This window comes from Somniosus microcephalus, chromosome 13 (assembly GCF_052327205.1).
Source record: "Somniosus microcephalus isolate GS21.2 chromosome 13, FLI_Smic_1.0, whole genome shotgun sequence".
Classification (NCBI taxonomy): domain Eukaryota; kingdom Metazoa; phylum Chordata; class Chondrichthyes; order Squaliformes; family Somniosidae; genus Somniosus; species Somniosus microcephalus.
Window position 1 is genome coordinate 80,020,040 of NC_140999.1, and position 25,255 is coordinate 80,045,294.

Genomic DNA, 25,255 nt, shown 5'->3' on the forward strand with positions numbered 1-25,255 from the left:
TAAGAATGAAGTAATATTTATTTGCATGTTTATTGTGGATTACGTGAATAATTCTGAACACATTCTGCACGCTTGTTCCAATCCTATAATTCTAGACTGATCACCTTCACTCAAATCTAATCCAAATGGAATTTTCCAGCAGAAAACCAAACCCAGTCTCAGTCTTCAAATATCCTCCTTGGAGGAACTTTGGAGCCATGTTTGAAAACACTTTCACCCTGACAATATCATCAACACCAGAAATGTGTTTCCTGCCTGGAAGAGGTTACACGGAGGCCAAACATCCCACCGTCTCAGTCAATAGTGGTCGGATCAGCTGGGAAACAACACACTCCTGCAATGGTGTAAAGTTATTCCTTAATATAATTGTACACATAGAAACAACAGACACATCATGTACGATGTTAACCGGCCGTGGACAGCTCACAGAGAGCTGCTTTTCTCTTTGCATAATTCCGTTATGGACTTCAGATCGGTTAAAAAGTCATCTTTCAAGAATTCTTCGTAGTCTCTGGCGGCAGATTTTTGATAATCCACAAGATAGTTCTAAACAAAGCAAAACAAACTGTGACTTTAGTCCAAACCCCAAGGGGAAAATTGCATCTCAATACCTAACCAGTTTCATTCATCTGAGGAATACACTCTCAACTCACTGAATTTTGATTACTTCACATGATGCCAACATGTACGTCACTGCTGCCTCACTAAATCAAAGTCGAGGCAAACTCAAAAATGCAAGGAAACAGGCATTATATAAATAAACAATGCTACACGAGTGGTTTACAGAGAGGTATAGACAGCGGATCCTCAACATGTACATCCGTTCCCTACCGTATAACTGAAGGTTAAAGAGCCCTACCTCTACGCTGGCGACATGTTGACTCATCGTATCCAAGTACAACTGCAAGTTGTTTGTTACTTTCCTCTTTGCTTCTGTGGTCTTCTGCTCCACTGCAATAGACCTGAGGAGGAAATGATTGCAAGTACAACAACTCTTCTGAAAACACCTCTGTCTGCCTAATAATTTAGAGTAAAAGACAGATTTTGCAGAATGTGGTAGCGAAGCAAAAGGCAAGGAGTAGGCGTGGGATATTTACATCAACTACGTTGAGAAATAGCACCATCAAATTTTTCCTGGGGCCTCACATGCACCAATGCAGCCCTCTGAATGGGCTACCCAGTCCCATTACCTTGTCCTGTTCCCCATTTGGCCCATCACACCCATGCAGCCCTCTGAAAGAGCTACCCACAGTCCCATTTACACCCACTAGTTATTAACAGTGGAAATATTCTCCCCCTCATAACTTTGAGCACTGCTATCAGGTCTCCTCTTAAGCTGCTCTGTGAAAACAGCCCCTGTTTACACAGAATGTACAGCACAAACAGTTCTTTGGTCTCTCCCTACAAATAAAGCCACTTAATCCCTAGTATCATTTTAGTGCATCTTTACTGCACCCTGTCCATGGCCAACTCATCCTTCCTAAACTAGGAGAGATTAACTAGGAAATGATAGACTTTAGTCTAATGTCAGTTGTGGGGACGTTACTAGAATCTGTTATTCGGGACAGAGCATTTGGACATACATGAGCTGATCAGAGAGAGCCAGCAGGGATTTGTAAAGGGCAAGTCATGTCTAACTAACCCAGTTCATTTTTTTGAGGCAGTCACAAACGTGGTAGATAAGGGAGTGTCTATGGAGGCTATTTATATGGACTTCCAGAAGGCAACCGACAAGGTTCCACATAAGACACTGTTAACAAAAATGAGAGAACATGGAATTGGAAGCAACCTATTGGCATGGGTAGGGAATTGGTTAGGAGGTAGGAGACAGAGTAGGAATAATGGGTATGTACTTAAATTGCAGGATGTGACGAGTGGTGTCCCCCTGGGATCTGTACTGCAGCCTCAGCTTTTCACTATTTATAAATGACTTTGGTGCAGGAATAGAGCGCCGTATATCCAAATTTGCTGATGACACTAAGTTAGGTAGCACAGTAAATAGTTTGAATCTGCAGAAAGTTGCAGAGACATTGGCCCAGAAATTCGGGTCTCCGCGGGTGAGTACGCACGGGGTACTCACCCGTAGGCCCAATGGAAGTGCCAGTTTCCTGCATGCATTACGCATGCGCGGGAAACCGGCACTTCCGTTCCTCTGAGCGAAGGGGTTCAGAGGTCGAACGCGTGCGCAGGAGGGGCTGCGCGTGTGCATCGAACTTCGGTGTTATTTTTTTAAAACAGGTTTTCCCGGGAGGGTAAGCCTGCAGGAGTTAGAAATGTAAAAAGCAGGCGTAAGGCCTGTTTTTTTTTTTTACAAGGTAAGTGGTGAATTAATTAAAATTAAAACATTTTTTCCACAGGTTTATAATTTTTAAATACTTTAAAGCAAGGTAAGTTTATTTTTAGCCCCATTAGAAATTAAAATTATGTTTTTCAAAAATTTTAATTATTGTTTAAAATAGTTATTTCATGTAATTTATAGTTTATTTAAAAAATGTGATAAAAAAAAAATGTATCTGAAGATTCAGTGTTGTTTTGGGGCCGTAGTGTTTATAAGTCTTGACAGCACTTCCTGTAAGACTTATGAATGGAGCAGTCCCTGCTCCGGTTGGCTCCCCATGGCCCACGTGATCCCTAGGGACGCATCGAACTAACTGCGCCCCTGGGATACGCAAGCACTGCGCGCCGGCAGCTGGACCAGGCCCCGGATCGGAATTCCACGGGGGCCCACAGCACAACGGCCACGCTAGGTAAGTGCAGGTCAGGGGCTTGCACCCGCGGGAAGCCCCCGACCCGAATTTCTGGGCCATTGACAGAATAAGTGAGTTGGCAAAACTGTGGCAGATGGAATTCAATCTGGGAAAGTGGGAGGTCATCCACTTTGGATCCAAGATAGATAATCAGAGTATTTTCTAAATGCCGTGGGGAGGGGGAGGGACCAACACCCCTCCTCCACCCCGTGCCATTAAGGGGGGGGGGGGGGGGGGGGGCGGTGGTAAGTGAGAGGACGATGCTCGCTGTTGTTGCGGGGGGTGGGGAGAGAGAGAGAAAGGTGAGCGTCGCTCCCTGTGGTTGGGGGGTGGGGGGAGTTTGAGCGATGCTCCCTGTGGTTGTGGGGGGGTTTGAGCGACGCTCCCTGTTTTTGGGGGGGGGGGGGGGGCTGAGATTCCAATTGTGTGCCTCAGTGCCCTTGTTTGCACTATTGGAGGTCTCTACATTGCACTGGTTGTGGCCACAAAATCGGGAAAGATTCCTGCTTGCAGCTCAAGCTTTAAACGGGATGGCAGCGTAGATTTATTTTTAATTTTATTTGAATTCTTGCCCTAAAACCATTCCATGTTCTTCATATTTGCTCCAGAGATTTGTCCTGCAGTAGTGGCCTTTTCACAGGATAGGATTTGGGCAAAAAGAAATCATGAAACTGCCTTTTTTTGGACTGTGAATCCTGCAACAATCTAATCTAACCTACTCCCAGAGAGAGGCACCGATACTGTACCCCGAAGTAGCAGCAAGAGGTGCGAGGAGAGAAGCGGGAGGAACTGAAATGGAACAATGCCGCACGTCTCCATGCTTTATCAGATACAGGAAGGAGACCATGTGTGGTATTGCTTGTTCAGATCATCATGACAAGATTGTGTGCATGCCCCTAGCACATGCTTTCTCTAGAAGTAGGGAAGAGTAGGAACAACCAGGTCATTTTCCGGTAGGCAAGCTGTAACTTGTGGGGTGCCGCAAGGATCAGTGCTTGGGCCTCAGCTTTTTACAATCTATATTAATGACTTAGATGAAGGGACCGAGTCTAATGTATCCAAGTTTGCTGACAATACAAAGCTAGGTGGGACAGTAAGCTGTGAGGAGGACACAAAGAGCCTGCAAAGGGATATAGACAGGTTAAGTGAGTGGGCAATAAAGTGGCAGATGGTGTATAATGTGGGGAAATGTGAGGTTATTCACTTTGGTAGGAAGCATAGAAAAACAGAATATTTTTAAATGGTGAGAAACTATTAAATGTTGGTGTTCAGAGAGATTTAGCTGTCCTCGTACAGGAGACACAAAGTTAGCATGCAGGTACAGCAAGCAATAATGAAGGCATTTGGTATGTTGGCCTTTATTGCAAGGGGGTTGGAGTACAAGAGTAAGGAAGTCTTACTACATTTGTACAGGGCCTTGGTGAGACCACACCGTGAGTACTGTGCACAGATATTGGCCTCCTTATCTGAAAAAGTACATACTTGCCTTAGAGGCGGTGCAACAAAGGTTCATCAGATTGATTTCTGGGATAAGGTACGATGTACGATTGTACAATGAGGAGAGATTGCGTAGAATTGGGCGATGCTCTGGAGTTTAGAAGAATGAAAGGTGATCTCATTGAAACATACAAGTTTCTGAGGGTGATTGACAGGATAGATGCGGAGAGATTATTTCCCCTGGCTGAAGAGTTTAGAACTAAAGGGCATAGTCTCAGGATAAGGGGTCGGTCATTTAAAACTGAGGTGAGGAGAAATTTCTTCACTCAGAGGGTTGAGAATCTTTGGAATTCTCAACCCCAAAGGGCTGTGGATGCTGAGTCATTGAATATATTCAAGGCGGAGATAGATAGATTTTTGGACTCATGGGGAATCAAGGGATATGGGGATCAGGCAGGAAAGGGGAGTTGAGGTCGAAGATCAGCCATGAACTTATTGAATGGCAGAGCAGGCTCGAGCGGCTGTATGGCCTACACCTGCTCCTAATTCGTATGTTCTTAAAACCAAATCAAGCTAGACTTTACTCCTATGGTGTGTGACATGCTGAAATGATAAATTAAGTGTTATTCTTGGCTATAGTCTCAAAGTGAGAGAGGAAGGAGTCCATCGATTAGATTTGAATTGGAACCTGTACATACCGGTATGTCGCTGCCTTCAGCTGGCCAATTGCTTCATCTAATTCTTCATTCAAGGTCTTCTGCAACCATTTCCTCTTGTTTTCCAGAGATTCGAGCTCCTCGACTTGTTTTGTCGTTTTTCGATTATCTTCCTAAAAAAAAAAAATTGGGAAAACTAACTCTGTCCCTCAAAGTATTAAAAATTTGCTAAGAATTTTAAAAACAATGCCCAATAAAACTGAACATAAGTCAGAGCCAGTGTGAAGAGTTGGCCAAGTATCTCTTTACAAATGCAAGTGAAGATTGTAAGCAGACTTTTAGACTCGACTATTCCAATGCTTTTCTGGCCGGCCTCCCACCTTACACCCTTCATGAACTTCAGCTCATTCAAAACTCTGCTGCCTCTACCCTAACTCACACCAAGTCCCATTCACCCATCACCCCTACACTCACTGACCTACATTGGCTCCCGGACGTGCAATGCTTTATTTTAAAATTCTCATCCTTGTGTTCAAATCTCCCCAAGGCCTCACCAAATACTATCTCTAAACTCCTACACCCCTGCAACACTCCGAGATCTCATCGCTCCATCCTTGGTGGGCGTGCTTCGGCTACCAAGGCCCCAAGCTCTGGAATTCCCTCCCTAAACCTCCCTGCCTCTCTAAGACACTCCTTAAAACTTACCTCTGTGACCAGCTGTCCCAATACCTCATGTGGCTCGCTGTCAAATTTTGTTAGGTGAAGCACCTTGGGACGTTTTACTAAGTTAAAGATGCTATACAAATGCAAGTTGTTGTTATGTCTGATTATTTAGCATCTATACTAAAAGACTCAGCGATCTCCCTAAAGGCCTCACCTCCTTTTCTTGTTCAATTGCTTCGTCCACCTTTCGGATTTGTTCTTTCAACATATTCAAATCATTTGCTTTGTCATCTATCATGGTCTGAACCTAGGAGAGAGAGAGAATAATTATCTTCAACAGACAAGTAACATTTTACAGATCTAATGCAGATGTTTTACATAGATTTAGTCCCTATTTCCATACCTGTTCACTGGCCTCTTGCACACTCATCTTCTTGTGCTTCAGATGAACAATTTCTTCATTTATCTGCTTCAGTAGTGCCATTAAGTCAAGCTGTAGAAAGAAACAAGGTCACATACAGGCCACATGAAAAGTAGAAAGGACAGATTATTACAAACAGAATTGTGTTGGTCCTTAGCCTTTTTATGGGTTAGTTAGGCAACTCTAAAACCCCACGTTGCTTTTTAATTACTTAGAAATGATTTTCCCATTCTTAATTGCTTTGGTTTTCCTGTTATTCACCAGCTGAGGGAAAGGTCAAATAACCCGCTTTGAGACATATGCCAGCATCACTGGCTGCTCCCGATGTTGCTGATTTCTGTCTGGGAAAGCAACTCGTCTATCCCACACCCCCTTCACAATGGTTTGCCTGGAATCTTCTCACCGCCCCCCCCCCCCCCACCCCCACTTTATGGTGAATTGTGTTAACACATCAATATCCTCTACTGCACCTAGAAGTCACAGACCAACTGTAAAAGCATTTCTGGTGATAAATGAGCACCTTCTTTGGATGGAGTGCTTGTTTAATGCAGAGTGGATACTGTAGCGTGATCTAACGCAGCAGCAGATAACGGGGAAAGCACAGGGAAATGCAAGTGGAGCAGATAACTTCAATCAGACAGGACAGAGCTGAGATTCCTAGGATTCTGCAAAAAACCCAGAAAATGTTGGAAGCACAGAGCGGTGAGTTAATGGCTCAGGGAGCAACCTCACCCAAAATAATAGCTACTTTCTTCCTCGGGCGTTGACAGACAGACCTGCTGAGCATTTTCAACATTCCTGTTTTAGATGTTCAAGATTCAGAGTTTTCTCTATCTCTCCTGTTTGATGCTGATTTCCCCATGTTATGGGGACTCTCCCAGCGAATGTTTGATGCTGATTTCCCCATCGTACGGGAACTCTCCCAGAGAGTGTTTGACAGCGGATTTCCCCATGGTAATGGAGACTCTCCCAGCGAAGTATTTTGTTTTGTGACTAGTCCCTCCAAAGTGCATGGCAATCATTAACTCTCCCCATAAAAATCTCAGTGGAGGCACTGCCGAGATGGAAAATGTCTCCTAGTGTTGTCTGTTTATCACGGTATTGTATGTACAAAAGGATTATGGTAGACTGGCCGTTGTTGGACCATCAAGTTTAAAATTACATTTGTAAGAAGTCACACAACACCAGGTTATAATCCAACAGCTTTATTTGAAATCACAAGCTTTCGGAGCGCTGCTCCTTCTTCAGGTGAAGTGGAGAAATGCATAAAGACACAGCTTATATAGTCAGAGAATCATGTCAGATGTTTACAGGTAACCTTTCCAACTGCCATTTATCGCACCTCGGCAGAGAGATAATCACAGCAGTCAAAGGTGTGAATGGTGTCCAAACAGGCCAGTCAGGGAAACATTACATCAAAGAACAATGAGGTGGGGTCACAAGGGGTCAAATATTGCAGATGCTGGGGTCTGTATGAAAAACAAAAAAACAGACAAAAAACATTTTTTTGGCTGGAAATCACAGCAGGTCCGGCCGCATCGGTGTAGAGAGAACAAGCCAATGTCGACTCGAGTCTGGATGACCCTGCATCAGGTGGGGTTACATGTAGCGTGACATGAACCCAAGGTCTCGGTTGAGGCCGTCCTCATGAGTGCGGAACTTGGCTATCAGTTTCTGCTCGACGATTTTGCGTTGTCATGTGTCTCGAAGGCCACCTTGGAGAATGCTTACCCGAAGATCGGAGGCTGAATGTCCTTGACTGCTGAAGTGTTCCCCGACTGGGAGGGAACACACCTGCCTGGTGATTGTTGCGCGGTGTCCGTTCATCCTACAACTCATCCGCTTCATCCTTGACCACAATGTCTTCACCTTCGACAACCAGTTCTTTACCCAAACACACGGAACAGCCATGGGGACCAAATTCGCACCCCAATACGCAAACATCTTCATGCACAAGTTCGAGCAAGACTTCTTCGCTGCACAGGATCTCCAACCAACGCTATACACCAGATACATCGACGACATTTTCTTCCTATGGACCCACGGCGAAGAATCACTGAAAAGACTACACGATAACATCAACAAGTTCCATCCCACCATCAAACTCACCATGGACTACTCCTCAGAATCAGTCTCATTCCTGGACACACGAATCTCCATCAAAGACGGACACCTCAGCACTTCACTCTACCGCAAGCCCACGGACAACCTCACGATGCTTCACTTCTCCAGCTTCCACCCTTACCACGTTAAAGAAGCCATCCCCTATGGACAAGCCCTGCGAATACACAGGATCTGCTCAGACGAGGAGGAACGCGATGGACACCTACGGACACTGAAAGACGCCCTTGTAAGAACGGGGTATGACGCTCGACTCGTCGATCGACAGTTCCGACGGGCCACAGCGAAAAATCGCATAGACCTCCTCAGAAGACAAACACGGGACACAACCAACAGAGTACCCTTCGTCGTCCAGTACTTCCCCGGAGCGGAGAAACTACGCCATGTTCTTCGCAGCCTTCAACATGTCATCGATGACGACGAACACCTCGCTAAGGCCATCCCCACGCCTCCACTACTCGCTTTCAAACAGCCGCCTAACCTCAAACAGACCATCGTTCGCAGCAAATTACCCAGCTTCCAGGAGAACAGCGACCACGACACCACACAACCCTGCCACAGCAACCTCTGCAAGACATGCCAGATCATCAACACAGATACCATCATCACACGTGAGGACACCACCCACCAGGTACATGGTACATACTCATGTGACTCGGCCAACGTTGTCTACCTCATACGTTGCAGGAAAGGATGCCCCGGAGCATGGTACATCGGCGAGACCATGCAGACACTGCGACAACGGATGAATGGACACCGCGCAACAATCACCAGGCAGGAGTGTTCCCTCCCAGTCGGGGAACACTTCAGCAGTCAAGGACATTCAGCCTCCGATCTTCGGGTAAGCATTCTCCAAGGTGGCCTTCGAGACACACGACAACGCAAAATCGTCGAGCAGAAACTGATAGCCAAGTTCCGCACTCATGAGGACGGCCTCAACCGAGATCTTGGGTTCATGTCACGCTACATGTAACCCCACCTGATGCAGGGTCATCCAGACTCGAGTCGACATTGGCTTGTTCTCTCTACACAGATGCGGCCGGACCTGCTGTGATTTCCAGCCAAAAAAATGTTTTTTGTCTGTTTTTTTGTTTTTCATACAGACCCCAGCATCTGCAATATTTGACCCCTTGTGACCCCACCTCATTGTTCTTTGATGTAATGTTTCCCTGACTGACCTGTTTGGACACCATTCACACCTTTGACTGCTGTGATTATCTCTTTGCCGAGGTGCGATAAATGGCAGTTGGAAAGGTTACCTGTAAACATCTGACATGATTCTCTGACTATATAAGCTGTGTCTTTATGCATTTCTCCACTTCACCTGAAGAAGGAGCAGCGCTCCGAAAGCTTGTGATTTCAAATAAAGCTGTTGGACTATAACCTGGTGTTGTGTGACTTCTTACATTTGTCCACCCCAGTCCAACTCCGGCATCTCCACACTAAAATTACATTGGTATGAATGCTGTATATTTCCTGCATGGCCTGCCGTAGTCATATATACAGAAGCAAAAATACCCCACACAGCCTAATCCCCCCTCCTACTCATTTCCTATTCCCATTCATACCCCACACAGCCTAATCCCCCCTCCTGCTCACTCCCCATTCCCATTAATACACCACCCAGCCTAATCCCCCCTCCTGCTCACTCCACATTACCATTAATACACCACCCAGCCTAACTCCCCCTCCTGCTCACTCCACATTACCATTAATAGACCACACAGCCTAATCCCCCCTCCTGCTCACTCCCCATTCCCATTAATACACCACCCAGCCTAATCCCCCCTCCCGCTCACTCCACATTACCATTAATACCCCACACAGCCTAATCCCCCCTCCTGCTCACTCCCCATTCATACACCACCCAGCTTAATCCCCCCTCCTCATTCCCATTCATACCCCACACAGCCTAATTCCTCCGCCTGCTCACTCCCCATTCCCATTAATACACCACCCAGCCTAATCCCCCCACCTCCTGCTCACTCCACATTACCATTAATATCCCACACAGCCTAATTCCCCCTCCTGCTCACTCCACATTACCATTAATACACCACCCAGCCTAATCCCCCCCCTCCTGCTCACTCCACATTCCCATTCATACCCCACACAGCCTAATTCCCCCTCCTGCTCACTCCCCATTCCCATTAATACACCACCTAGCCTAATCCCCCCTCCTGCTCACTCCACATCACCATTAATACCCCACACAGACTAATCTCCCCTCCTGCTCACTCCACATTACCATTAATACACCACCCAGCCTAATCCTCACTCCACATTACCATTAATACCCCACCCAGCCTAATCCCCCCTCCTGCTCACTCCCCATTCCCATTAATACCCCATCCAGCCATTTATATATTTTGATTTATACAGAAATCCACGGATTCAAAAGCTGACTGTACCAATGTCATAAAAAAGGAATGTGCTAGCAACAGAATACACATAGTGCAAAGTTGGTAATGGGCTTGAAGCCATAAAAACAATCTTGACTCTGGTAGATTAAGACCTCATCAATGTTATTCGGTTGTTTTTAAGTCCCCGCAGAATCGAGAGATTGAGTAACTACTCCCAAGCTTATCGTAATACTTATCTGAAATTTACTGCTAGGAGGTGAAAGAACCCCGAGGTGCCTCTCCCTATGGGGGGAATGGCAATCCTCTGTTCTTAGCCTCCCGTGCAAGTACAGCTGATGTGGGAAGCTCAGAATGAGAAGCAAGTGGTGCCATGTGACAAAAATTAAGTATTTTTTACCTAAGATTCAACTTGGTATTAGCTTCTTTAATTCTGTCACAGAAATAATTGTCAGCTTCGCTCACAGAAATCATGTCCCTGCTTAACTTGATATGCTGTTGTGACGATTGTTTAGTCACTGAGCAGTTTGTTTGAGAGAGGAGCCAAGCCATTCAATTCAAATACAAACATGCGGTGTGGTTTGTTCGAATGTATCTGATTGGCAACTTTTTGAATTTAACAGACACCTGGTTAAATTCTGTTTGGCTTCAGTTGCTGTTTTCATAAGGGTTTTAATAGCCGGCCCTTTTCATATCAAATAAATGATTTGAAGTCTTCAAAGTGGCAAGGGGCTGCCTATACTTTCCCAAACTTGAAACTTCTGAAAAGAATTAGCTAGCCAGATACTTACAGTTGGTGAGAAGACAGACTAGGATGGGCTTGGAGTGCATGTGTAAATACATGGAATGTGATAAATAAGGTTGGTGAGCTGTAGGCACAAATTGCCACATTTATGATGATAGTGGCAATATCGGAGACCTGGCTCAAAACAAGGGGAGAATTGGGACTTAATATTCCTGGCAACAAGGTATTCAGGAAAGATAGGGAAGAAAAGAAGAGGGGGTGGCAGTATTAATCAAAGATACTGCGATTGCACTAGAAAGGGAGAATGTACTTGAGGGTTCAAAGATAGAATCAATTTGGTTAGAATTAAGGAACAAGAGAGGAACTAGTACACTGCTGGGTGTATACTATAGAGCACCAAATAGTGGGAAGGAGATAGAGGAGCAAATTTGAGAATGATACAACAATTAGAGAATAGTGATAATAGGGGACTTCAATTATCCTAATATAGACTGGGAAAATAACCTTTATGGGCAAGGAGGTGGAGGAATTACTGAAGTGTACAAGAGAACTTTTGGTTTATTCATTCACGGGTTGTGGGCATCACTGGCAAGGCCAGTATTTATTGGCCACCTCTATGTTTCCAGCCCAACGAGGAAGGAAGCAGTGCTGGATCTAGTTCTGGGGAATGAAGTGGGGCATGTTTCAGTGGGGGAGCATTTGGGAAAGAGTGATCACAATATCATTAGGTTCAAGAAAAGGACGAGGAAAAATCAAACGTGAAAACACGCAACTGGAGGAGGGCTAATTCCAGAAAGTTGAAAGGGGATCAGGCCCAGGTGGCTTGAAATCAAAGGCTGGCAGGTAAAACAGTAAATGAGCAATCGGAGACCTTCAAAGGGGAGATGGTTCAGGTATATACTAGACACATTCCCACGAAGGGGAAAGGAAGGACATCCAAACCTAGAGCTCCCTGGATGACTAAAGATACAGAAATTAAAATCAAACAGAATGAAGTTTATGATAAATGTCAGGCTATAATACAGTAGAGAATCAAACTGAACACAGAAAGTACAAAAGGGAAATAAGAGGGGCAAGGAGAGAGTATTAAAATAGATTAGCGGCTAACATAAAAGGGAGCCTAAAAGTCTTTTGTAAACATATAAGTAGTAAAAGGGTAGTTAAAGGAAGGTTGGGGCCGATTAGGCACCAAAAAGGAGATCTTCTTGTGGAGGCAGAGGGCATGACTGAGGTACTAAAGGATTACTTTGCATCTGTCTTCACTTATCAAGAGGTTGCTGCCAATGTCACAGTAAAGGAGGAGGTAGTAGAGAAATTAGGTAGGATAAAAATAGATAAAAAGGGGAGGTAATTAAAAGGTTGGCAGCGCTCAAAGTAGAAAAGTCACCTGGTCCGGATGGGATGCAGCCTAGGTTGCTAAGGGAAGTAAGGGTGGAAATTGCAGAGGCTCTGGCCCCAAATTCCAATCCTCCTTGGATATGGGAGTGGTGGCAGAGGACTGGAAGGTTGCAAATGTTACACCTGTTCAAAAAAGGGGAGAGGGATAAACCCAGCGACTAAAAGCCAGTCAGTCCAACATTGGTGATGGGAAAACTTGAGACAATAATCAGAGAAAAAATTAATCAGTTACTTGGAAAAATATGGGTTAATAAATGACAGCCAGCACGGATTTGTTAAAGGCAAATCGTGTTTCAGTAACTTGATTGAGTTCTTTAATGACGTAACGGAGAGGGTGGATGAGTGTAGTGTGGTTGGATGTTGTATATATGGACTTTCAAAAGGTGTTTGACAAAGTACCGCATAATAGAGTGGTTACCAAATTTAAGCCCAAGGGATTAAAGGGACAGTGGCAGCATGGATACAAAATTAGCCAAGGGACAGAAAGCAGATGGTAGTGGTGAACAGCTGCTTTTCAGACTGGAGGGAAGTACGTAGTGGCGGCCCCAGGGGTCGGTATTACCATTGCCCTTTGTGATATATATTAATGACCTTGACTTGGGTATACAGGACATAAAATGGTGGTGGAAGCAGATTCAATAATAACTTTCAAAAGGCAATTGGATAAATAATTGAAGTGGAAAAATGTGCAGGGCTAATGGGAAAAGGGACTATTTGGATAGTTCTTTCAAAGAGCTGGTACAAGCACGATGGGCTGAATGGCCTCCTTTTGTGCTATATCATTCTAGGATATAAAAAGATTAAAATGTAGCCCAGTATAAAGTTGTAAATTGTTTAGCTATTACAAGGATCTTGTATATCTGATGTTAACCACTACTATTCATTTGCTTTATTACTGTTTAATAAATGTCAGTTAAAGCCTAAAGAAGATCTAATTGATTATTCTGTTGCCTTTTGAAGATGAGTAGGATCCTGTGAAGGAACAAAATAGAACTAGCAGCTGTGGTATTCTGACAAAGGGTATTCTCTTCATTATTCCAGGCATGCCAGGGCAAGTGAGAACACTGGAAAATCTGGACCTATGTCTTGCAGTCAGTGGTGAAGGATCAGCACTCGCTGTTCATCACACTGACAGCTGCCCAGACTTTGTGGGCTTTGGAGTGGCAACATACAGCTCCCAGAGATCTTTTCCAGCACGGCACTCTCGACAGGGGATCTGTGGCGTGTATGAACAGGGAAAGAAACAGCGTGGCTCTTCAATCAATCAGATTGAAGAATCATCTCCGAGATACGTGGAGTCTAAATCAGGAAGTATAAATTAGAATATTGTAAAATCATGTACAGAAAACAAGAGAGAAGAAATATGGGATTAAGAGAGATATGAAGGAGACAAAGAAATTAAACATTTTTTTAAAAATCGCCAACACTAATTAAATTCTGAAGGAATGAGACTCCACACTTGTAAAATTAAACTTTCAGTGCCAGAGAGGTTGCTTGGCAATAATTATGACTTATCACTTAAAATTCACTTACACCTGAATGCACTAGCCATAATCTTTTCTGGCATGTTTAGTGGTTAACCTGTGGGTAACATGCATTTCAACGCCAAGTCTATCGGCGAGGTACTATTATAGCGCAGCCTGTGGAGGAGCAGGGTAACTGTCAGCAACTTCCCGATTTCTGCATTTAACTGCGCATGTGCGGACTCCGGAAATTGCTGTCCGACTTACTCCACAATAACGGTGACGCCAATAGTCTCACCATTATTCTCAAAACAAAATCTGGGCCATAGGGTTTACCTACAAGAGGAATCTGGAACACAAAAGCAAAAAATCTCTAGTAAGGGTAAGAGAAACTTCAAAACGTAACACCTGTTGCAGTCACGGTGACACAGCACCTCAGTGTATTAATTACTTCAAGGGAACAAAGGTGACCCATCTCATTAGTGTTAGTGATCAGCTGTAAAGTATTTATCATTCACTCTTCATTGGAATATGGTGCATTACATGCCAATGCTCCAAACAGCTGAATATTGTGAAATTTACAAAAATAAACAATGTAATATAAATATATTAAAAATGTTTTACTTTTATTTTTTCGGTATTTTGTAATAAATTCCTTTTCCCAGTGGCAAAATCCAAGAGACTTATCTCAAAGTCTTGCCCTCGAGCATTTTCTGCGGTTTTAGGAATTAGCTTGAGTTTCCGAGCCATCGTATGGTACTCCAACAGTCTGACTTCCAGCTAAGGTAAAGGCAGTGAGAAAAGGTCATTGAACAAGAGAGCAGAGTCCCCATACACTAGTACAAATAAAAACAATTCAGCCGCTTTAGAATACAGAGATAGTCAGCACTTCACTTGGGTCTACGAAGCAAACCCAGGATTTTCCCCCACTACTTGAAGTGGACCACAAGATTAACTAGCCATTTGCAGAACTTTCTCATCCCATGACTGATGAAGAGCCAAGGAAAGGGAATTCACCCTCGGCAGCAGCGCCAGCATTAATTACCTTGGAACTGACTTCAGAACAAAGTCTAGTCTCCAAAGACTCTGCTTTATTTTAAATCTAGCAAGTACCTCCTCCACCACTCCCACTTCAAAACAGTTTTGCCATTGAAAGGCAAATCCAGAATCAGTAAGATTTCAAAGTGCACATGTGAAGCAATACAACTTCAGCATCAAGGGAGGTGGGGAAAGGCAATGAGCATAGTTATTGGACATCCTTTATAGGTCAGAGAAAGGGAAGTCCAGAGGACTCGCGTCTCACAGGGAAAGCTGTGTTACATTTTGGTAGGAAGAATAGGGAGGTCACTTATCACTTGGAGGGTGCGAGTCTAGGTGGGGTAGAGGAACAAGGGATCCAAGAGTACAAATACACAAATCACAAAGTTGCAACATGGGTTAGCAAGGTCATTAAAAAAGCAAACCAAGCACTAGGGTTTATTTCTAGCGATTAAGGGGGAAAAATTTGGTATCACCCATTTTGTGGTGCTAATATCGGCCGGGCGCAAAGTTTAGCACCCGCGCTAATTATCGCCTCTGACTGCAAAATTCGCCCCTGGAGGTGATCTGAGTGCTAAATCAGGCGCTACACACCTCTCTTAAGGCACAAACGTCAGGGAGTGAGGCGCTACCTCAGAACGCTGCCGAAGCTCCGGTGATGCCAATTACCATGGAAGCCAGACAGACTGGCGCCGTCCAGTTCTGAAAGGGGAGGGGCCATCTTGCTGGCCAGCCACAACCTGCTCATTGCAGCCTTGAATCTCGGCCTGGAGACCTCAAAAGCAATTGTGTTGGAAGCACTAATGGATAGGCCCAGGGAAAGAGCTCGGCACTTAGGAACCTCAAAAGTGGTGCTGAGGGCCAAAATGCCTTAGGACAGCGTTAAAAGCAAAAATGTTGCCGACAAGAAAAGGCAGGAAGCGCCCGCCTTTAAATAGCGCTCCCCCAGCCCCTTCCCGACTTGAAAACGTTCCCCTCTACCTGTCGTTCCTAGTGGCAGGCGCCAAGGCAGGCAGCAAGACTCAATATCCGGTCCGGGGTGCTACACGCTTGACTGACGTCACGATCTGTGGGCGCAGGAGATCGTGGCGGTAGTGTTTAGTGCCGCCGCAAAATGACTGGTCAATTTCGCGAGTGGCGCTAAAATCGCCGTGCTCGGGCGCGAAGTTCCTTCTCGGTTTTTGCTCAGGGAAATTAATGTCTGATGCAGTTCATTTTTCTCGGGAGGCGCTAACCAACCGAAATTTTCCCCACTATAATTGAAAAGTAGAGAAGTTATGCTAAACCTGTATCGAACCTTGGTTAGACCACAGTTAAGAGTACTGCGTACAGTTCTGGTCGCCTTATAAAAAGGATATAGAGGCACTGGAGAGGCTGCAGAGAAGATTTACATGGATGATACCAGAAATGCGAGGGTATACATATCAGGAAAGGATGGGTCTCTTTTCTCCTGAGAAAAGGCTGAGGGTTACCTGAGGTCTTTAAAATTATGAAAAATTTTGATAGAGTGGATACCGAGAGAACGTTTGCACTTGTGGGGAAGAGCATTACCAGAGGCCATCAATATAAGATAGTCACCAAGAAATCCAATAGGGAATTGAGAAGAAACTTCTTTACCCAAAGAGTGGCAAGAATAAGAACATAAGAAATAGGAGCAAGGAGTAGGCCATTCGGGCCTGCTCCGCCATTCAATAGGATCATGGCTGATCTGAATCTAGACTCACGTCCACTTCCCTGCCCTCTCCCCGTAACCCCTAATTCCCTTATCTGCTAGGAAAATGTCTATCTCCATTTTAAATTTATTTAATGTTGCAGCTTCCACAGCTCTCTGGGTAGCAAATTCCATAGATTTACTACCCTCTGAGTGAAGAAGTTTCTCCTCATCTCAGTTTTGAAAGGGCAGCCCCTTATTCTAAGATTATGCCCCCTAGTTCTAGTCTCACCCATCAGTGGAAACATCCTCACCGCATCCACCCGATCAAGCCCCCTCACAATCTTATATGTTTCGATAAGATCGCCTCTCATTCTTCTGAACTCCAATGAGTAGAGTCCCAACCTACTCAACCTTTCCTCATACGTCAACCCCCTCATCTCTGGAATCAACCGAGTGAACCTTCTCTGAACCGCCTCGAGAGCAAGTATATCTTTTCTTAAATATGGAAACTCGCTACCACAGAGAGTGGTTGAAGCGAATAGTATAGATGTATTTAAGGGGAGGCTAGACAAGCATATGAGGGGAAAAAGTAATAGAGGGTTATGCTGATAGATTTAGATGAGGAAAGACAGGGTACCACACATTAGGGAGGATATATTGGCCTTGGAGGGAGTGCAGCGTAGATTTACCAGAATGATACCCAGACTTCAAAGGTTAAATTACGAGGAGAGATTACACAAACCAGGGTTGTATTCCCTGGAATTTAGAAGGTTAAGGGAAATTTGAGCGAAGTTTAAGATATTAAGGGGAACTGATAGGGTAGATAGAGAGAAACTATTTCTGTTGGTTGGGGAGTCCTGGACCACGGCATATAGTCTAAAAGTTAGCGCCAGGCCTTTCAGGAGTGAAGTTAGGCAACATTTCTACACACAAAGGGCGATAGAAGTTCATTACCCTCTTCTGCAAACAGCAATGAATACTAGATCAATTGTTAATTTTAAATCTGAGATTGACAGATTTCTGTTAACCAAACGTATTCAGGGATATGGGCCAAAGGCGGGTATATGGAGTTAGGTTGCAGATCAGCCATGATCTCATTGAATGGTGGAACAGGCTCGAGGGGCTGAATGACCCAGTCCTGTTCCTATAAGCTTAGCATTCTTGTCAAACTACAGAATCCCATGTTCTTTAGTTACCAGCTGTAATTTTTACTTTTAATTGTTCTCTAAATGTAATTTTAACAGTCATTCATTGGTTAATTAGGCATCTGACAATTTGGTCTCACTGCAGAGCACCCCACCGTCTCACCATTTCCTTGGCTTTGGTCACTTTGATCTCTTCATTCCACATCCTTTTTTCTGCATCTTCTAGGTTTTTGCTCAGGGAAATTAATGTCTGATGCAGTTCATTTTTCTCATGATTCATTTTCTTCACATCAACAGCTGAAACCTCCTGTAGATCATAGATCTGCTGCAATCTGTTATTCTCTTCTTTAACTGCGTCTAACTCCAGTGCTTAAAACACACAAAACACACATGACAATCCAGCATGGACCACTTATATTAACAATTAGCATTTTTGAAGGAAGGATTAACAAGTCATTGAAAATAAACAAGCCTCATTCCAACAGCTAATATTACACTTATCAAATAAGAATCCAATGCCAACAGCTATTTACTTTGTTTATGTGGACCAAATAAGAGCCACTTTGACGAGCATTAAAAGGAAACTAACCAGTGGTACAACCGCCATTTTCAGTAATTGGTTGGTTTCAGATCACTTTCTGCTAATTTTATCCCCTCCCCTCCTGAAGGGATACAGTTCAATAGAAGCCAGTCAAAATTATTCTGAGATTGGTCACTGTTGCACTGTTCTGTGACAAACAAATATTCTAAATTACCCGGACAAGAGTGATTTTACCAAATCGTACAGTTACTTGATTTTAACCTACGCAAAATATTTTCAAAAATCTATCAAAAGTTTCTCAAAGTTAAGAAAAAATAACACGTAGTCAGGATCAGCTGAAGTACCTCCCAGCTGCAACTGATATAGTGCAACAGTTCCTGCGCCTGACCGCTGATATAGTGCAACAGTTCCTGCGCCTGACCGCTGATATAGTGCAACAGTTCCTGTGCCAGTGCAACAGTTCCTGCGCCTGACCGCTGATATAGTGCAACAGTTCCTGCGCCTGACCGCTGATATAGTGCAACAGTTCCTGCGCCTGGCCGCTGATCATAGTGCAACAGTTCCTGCGCCTGACCGCTGATATAGTGCAACAGTTCCTGTGCCAGTGCAACAGTTCCTGCGCCTGACCGCTGATATAGTGCAACAGTTCCTGCGCCTGACCGCTGATATAGTGCAACAGTTCCAGCATATTGCAGCTAATAATGGCTCTCAAATTTTTAAAGGCACAATATAATATGGAAATTTGCGAAACCCAATTGATTTGGACTCCTTATTCTAGCTCTCTGCTGATGCAGGAGTTTCACAGCACCCTTTTTGGGTAAACTGCCAGTGAATAACCAGCTTTATTCACACGCAAGCCTGGACAGCGAGTGTCATCAAACTGCATCAATGCAGAGCACAATGCTTTGGAAAGTGCTCAAGTTATCTGTAACATTATTAGACCATTTAGTCCATTTTGAAATTAGTAAATTCTGATTTTGAAGCAAAAAATTAAAGTACACAATATTCTGCAGCAGCAAATAGAGAAATGGCCACTGAATCTACTTGTAGCAGTGTTGGTTGAGGGATGAATGTTGGCCAGGTCACCAGGAAAACTCTCTGATCTTCAGTAAACCTCACGGGATACTTTACAGCCACCTGAACAGCAAGACAGGGTATCTGTTTAATGCCCAAAGAGGGGGAGTGGGCCTTTGGCGTAGCGGTAGCATCCCCACCGCTGGGCCAGAAGGTGTAGGGTTTCGAATCCCGCTCCAGACAGTCCCGGCAAGTGGAGTCGGAGCTCCGGCTCTAAATTCTGGGTTGACATCCAGTGGGATACTTGCGTCCGTGGGTGTGGGTGGCCCCCCCCCCTTCATATGGGTTGTGGGAGCCCGTAAAACCCTCCCGCCATAGGACTAACCAGCCTAATGGCTGGTACGAAGATGGTTACGGTCACGGAAGGAGCGTTAATCGCGGCCAGGAATCCTTCCACCACTTCATACAGTTCCCCAAAGGGAACAGTATGAAGACACGTACGACGGCCCAAAGAGGGCATCTTTAACACTGCTGCATTCCCGTGGTATCCAAAAGAGAACCGCGGACAGCGCAGCACTCCCTTAGTACTGCACCGATGCGTCGGCCGAGTTTGAGTGTTCAAGTCCTGGAATGACTCTTGAACCCAGTCTTTGCTCATTCATTTGTTCTTTCGTTCCATCTATCCTGATCCAGTCGGCACTGCTACTACTGAGCAAAAAATGACACCAATATGGGCACAAAATCACAATGTATTATGGTGTTAAAGTGGGAGCATGTAAAACTAAATTGCAGGCTTGTGTCTCTAAGTCTATCATTGCTCATGAAGTAAATGACATGCACAGGCAACTACAGACCCATGAATCTCATTTGCATTCCATGTAAAACAATGGGATCGATTAACCTGAGGATTATCTGCACAATAACCTAATAAACAGCAGTCAGCATGGATTCAGTAGGGGATCTTGCCTGACCAAGTCGTCCTAACTGAAGTGGATTCAAGAGCTCTATAATATGGTGTTGTCTTAACTTCTGAAAAAGCTTTTGACAAAGTTCCACATGAAAGGTTAGAAGTGAAGCTCAACGCTGTGAGGATTCAGGGTAAACTTTGGGAATGGATAAAGAAACTGGCTGAAGGATATGAAACAAGTAATTAGAGGATGAGGAGTTATGTTAGTCAGGAGAGGAGAGTATGGAGTGGGGTGCCTCATGACTCAGTCTTGGAATTACTACTGTGTCTAATTGGCTTCAGAAACCCAATTTGAAGTGGTCAAATGTGATTATACCAAACCAGCTGAGGTGGTGAAATCAGAAACAGCAGCACGGAAATTACTGAATGAGCTGGGCAAAGCATGTAACTGGGAAGTGTAAAGCATGACGCATAGGTGGAAAACACAGGCGATACACAGATCCATGAATAGTGTTTCCAGCGGCAGAGGGGTCAGTAACCAGAGGAAACAAATTCAAGACAACTGGCAAAAGAAGCAGAGGGGAGATGGAGATTTTTTTTCCAAGCAGTGAGTTATGGTGATCTGGAATGCACTGCCTGAAAGGGCGGTGAAGCAGATTTAATGGTAACTTTTAAAAGGAAAAATTTGCAGGGCTGTGGGGAAAGAGCGGTGGGAGAGGGCGGGGTTAAATAGATAGTTCTTTCAAAGAGGCGGCACAGACACAATGGGCCAAACAGCCTCCTTCTGTGCTGTAGGATTCTACAAATGGTATTGAAATAGCCACAAGTGAAGCTTAAACAAACCGAGGAATCTTAATAAGCTCAACATGTCCAATCATTGCAGAGCAGCAATCAACTAAACCAAAAGAATGTTGAACTTCATCGCAACAGTAGAATACAACTGAGAGAAGGCAGCGATCATACTCTATAGGGCTCTGGTCAGACCACACCTCGAATACTGCTTCCAGTTCTGCTTGCCAAGAAACAAGGTACATTCAAGTACTGGAGGGCAATGCAGGCAAGAGCCACAATCCAGATCCCAATGTCAGTCCCGAGTTATGAGGAAAGGCTGGTCAAACCTGGGCTTTTCAGACTAGAAAGGAGTTACCCAAGATATGATGTGACGGGAAAGGAATTAAACCCAGAATATTACTTTAAACTGAACTGCAGCTGTAGAATAATGGGTTCAACGAGTGAAATATCATTTTAGGATTGACATCAGGAAATTGTTCTTCACACAGAAGAACACGTGGAACAGATTTCTGGATAGGATATTGAAGGCAAAAAGCATGGAATCATTTAACAATTGGCTGCTGCAATGGGCACACTGGATGGATGAAGATAGATAGAATGGCCTTCTCTGTCTGTAATTGTTTTGTGATCTTGATTGCTTTCAGCACATCCTTTGGGGGATTAAAGGGCAGACGGGTCTTTTTAAAATCCACGAGGCCAGAATTCCCAGTGCAGAGGGGCTCCCCCAAGTGTGCCTCAATTTGTAGGAACGGGTCATCTGCACAGTTGAGGCAGGTCACTAGCGAGCACCATCCCAGTGTGTCAAAGGAAGGGCCTAGTGACCAAAAGCACCTCCATTTTCACATATACGCTGATGATTCCCAGCTCTATCTCTCCTCCACCTCTCAAAGCCCCCACCGTCTCTATACTGTCAGACTGCTTGTCCGACATCCAGGACTGGATGAGTAGAAATTTCCTCCAATTAAATACCAGAGCCATCGTTTTCAGTTCACGCCACAAACTCCGTTCCTTTTCCACTGATTCGATTTCTCTCCTCGGCAACTGCAAGGCTGACCACGTCTGTTTGCAACCGTGGGGTCAGATTTGATCACGAATTGAGCTTCCTACCTCATATCCGTTCTATCAGCATTTCCACTGTTGTAATATTGCCCGACTCCACCCTTGCCTCAACTTATCTGCTGCTGAAACCCTCATCCATGCCTTTGTCACTTCTGGACTTGATTACTCCAATGCACTCCTGGCCAGCTTCCCTCCATAAACTTGAGGTCATCCAAAACTCTGCCGCCCGTGTGCAAACTCGCACCAACTCCTGTTCACCCGTCTCCCTATGGCTTGCTGACCTACATTGTGTAGTGTCCGTGTGTTGATAAAGACACTGAAGACAGGAGTTGGTTCATAGGTGTTTACTAAGCAAAGTCTGGGGGGGGTTCTAACGGATATACACAATATACAGGCTTATATAGCCCGAGTGGCCATTACCGGCATTACAGCACACCTGGGGCTCTTAAAGGCACGTACATTACAATTCCTCCCCTTTTAGCCAACCAGTACATCATATTTTAAGTAATTATTAATTACATGTTATAAGAAAAATAATATACACATTGCTGTAGTTAATTAATTATAAGTCAGTCTCTCAGGAGGCTTCCTGACTCGGTCCGGATAACGCCTCGGGGGTGTAGTAGTTTCTGGTGGTGTAGTAGGTTCTTTTGGCAAGGCTGATTTGGCTTGAATGCCAGTGTCGGGTTCATCGGGTTCCAGTATCACCGGATTGGAGGTAGATATGGGTATCTCTACTTCATCGTTAGACGTATAGAGTTGTGGTGTAGGTTGTCCCTTTTCGGATGACTTTATGATTTGGTCAGCATGGCGCCTTATTATGCTTTCTCCGATGTCCACGGTATACATCAGTGGTCCTAGTCGTGTGCAGATAGTTCCAGGCTACCATTTCTCGGTACGGTAGTCCCGGGCCAAAACTTGTTGACCTATCTGGAAGGTTCTAGTTGGCCTTTCATTCATGCCTTTAAACTGCCGGTTCTCCATGTCCCTTCTGATGTTGGGCTTGACCAAATCCAGCCGGCATCTTAGGTTTCTATTGAAGAACATCATGGCGGGAGTTTGGTTGGTAACCATATGTGTTGCATTCCTGTATGCGAATAAGAAGTTATCCACCTTGTGCTGAAGTTTTATGTCTTCATTGCCCATGGCCTTTATGGCCTTCTTGAAGGTCTGGACAAACCTTTCAGCCAATCCATTGGTGGCGGGATGGTATGGGGCGGACGTGTAGTGCTTAACCCCATTGTTATTTTAAGAACTTTCTGAATTCTTCGGACACAAATTGTGGTCCATTATCAGAACATATCTGTTCCGGCAGCCCATTCCTGGCAAATATGGTCCTTAATACTGTGATGGTTTTTTCCGTGGTGGTGGAGGACATCTTTATTACCTCCGGCCACTTGGAGTGTGAATCAACCGCGATTAAGAACATTGAGTCCATAAATGGACCAGCAAAGTCGATGTGCACCCTTTGCCAGGAAGATGAGGGCCACTCCCATGGATGTAGAGGGGCTTGTGGTGGAGCATTTTGGACCTTCTGGCATCCTAGGCAGCTCTTGGTCATTTCTTCGATGTCTCCATCGATACCTGGCCACCATACAAACGCCCTAGCTAGGTTCTTCATTTTCACTCCACCCAGATGCCCCTCGTGAAGCTCCTTTAGCACTTTATCCTGGAGTTTGGGTGGAATCACCACTCTGGATCCACACATCAAGGTTCCTCGGCACACTGACAGCTGCTCTCTTCTTTGCGAGAATGCTGGCAACAGTGGTTCGCCATGTGCTGGCCATCCCTTCACTGTTAAATCGTAGACCTGAGAGAGAGTCGGGTCATTTCTTGTCTCCCTTTCAATGGCAGAATTTGTTACTGGTAGACATTCCACTATGGTAGAGTGGAACATCTCTACTGGGTCTACTGTAGGTGCCTCTTCTACCATTGGCAACGGTAGGCGCGATAAACCGTCAGCATTCCCATGCTGTTTTGATCCTTTGTATTCTATGTTGTATTGGTGTGCCCCTAGAAAAAGGGACCACCTCTGTAGCCTTTGCGCTGTCATAATGGGAACACCCTTTTTAGGGTTGAATATGGAGATGAGGGGTTGATGGTCAGTCAACAAGGTAAATTTTTGTCCGTGTAGGTAATGGTTGAATTTCTTCACTCCCCTTACCAGGCTGAGTGCTTCCCTGTCGATTTGGGCATATTTACACTCAGCTGAGTTTAATGAGCGTGACGCAAAAGCTATCGGCCGTTCTGAGCCATCAGGGAATTTATGGGATAATACTGCTCCTATGCCGTAAGGGGATGCATCGCACGCCAGTCTGATTGGCAGTGATGGGTTGTAATGAGCCAAAACTTCTTCGGATGTGATTAAGTCTTTGCATTTATGGAAGGCACGTTTACAGTCTTCGTTCCATTTCCAAATCACTCCTGTTTGTAGAAGTTCATTAAGAGGGTGTAGAAGAGTTGATAAGTTCGGTAAAAATTTATGATAGTAATTTAATAATCCCAGGAACGACCTTAATTGTGAAACATTTTCAGGTGCTGGGGCTTTTATGACCGCTTCAATTTTTTCAGGTGACTTATGCAACCCTTCATTATTAATTATGTGGCCACAATATGATATCTGATTTTGGAAAAATTCGCACTTGGGGCGATTTGCTCGTAGGCCCCGTTCTTTCAGCCTAGTGAGCACCTGCTCCAAATTGGCAAGGTGCTCGTTGTCGTTTTCTCCTGTTACAAGGATATCGTCTAGGTAGCATCGAGTCCCCGGAATCCCTTGCAGGACTTGCTCCATAGCTCTTTGCCAGATAGCTGGAGTTGATGCTACTCCAAAAACCAGTCGATTGTACTGGTACAGGCCTTTGTGTGTGTTTATCGTGAGATACTTTTTAGAGGCCTCCTCAACCTCCATCTGTAGATATGCCTGTGCCAAGTCAATTTTGGTGAAACGTTTCCCTCCAGATAGTGAGGCGAAAATATCTTCTATCCTCGGAAGAGGATACTGTACTGTGTGAAGGTTTACAGTCACCTTGAAGTCTCCACAGATGCGAATTTTTCTCTGTTCTTCAGATTTATCATTATTCAATGCTTTTTTCAT

At 44.7% G+C, this 25,255-nt stretch overlaps 1 protein-coding gene across 1 annotated transcript in view; it reads right to left on the reverse strand.

Moving 5' to 3' along the window:
• The window catches only part of ndc80 (NDC80 kinetochore complex component), a 90,230-nt gene continuing 64,975 nt past the window's right edge, over positions 1-25,255 (reverse strand). The window contains exons 8-14 of the mRNA XM_086005080.1: positions 18,012-18,217; positions 14,636-14,791; positions 5,907-5,996; positions 5,718-5,810; positions 4,883-5,013; positions 860-962; positions 1-546 (exon numbers count right to left, since the gene is read on the reverse strand). Coding sequence (XP_085861206.1) covers positions 424-546; positions 860-962; positions 4,883-5,013; positions 5,718-5,810; positions 5,907-5,996; positions 14,636-14,791; positions 18,012-18,217 — 902 coding nt within the window. The 3' untranslated portion in view covers positions 1-423. The remainder of the gene's footprint in view (positions 547-859; positions 963-4,882; positions 5,014-5,717; positions 5,811-5,906; positions 5,997-14,635; positions 14,792-18,011; positions 18,218-25,255) is intronic.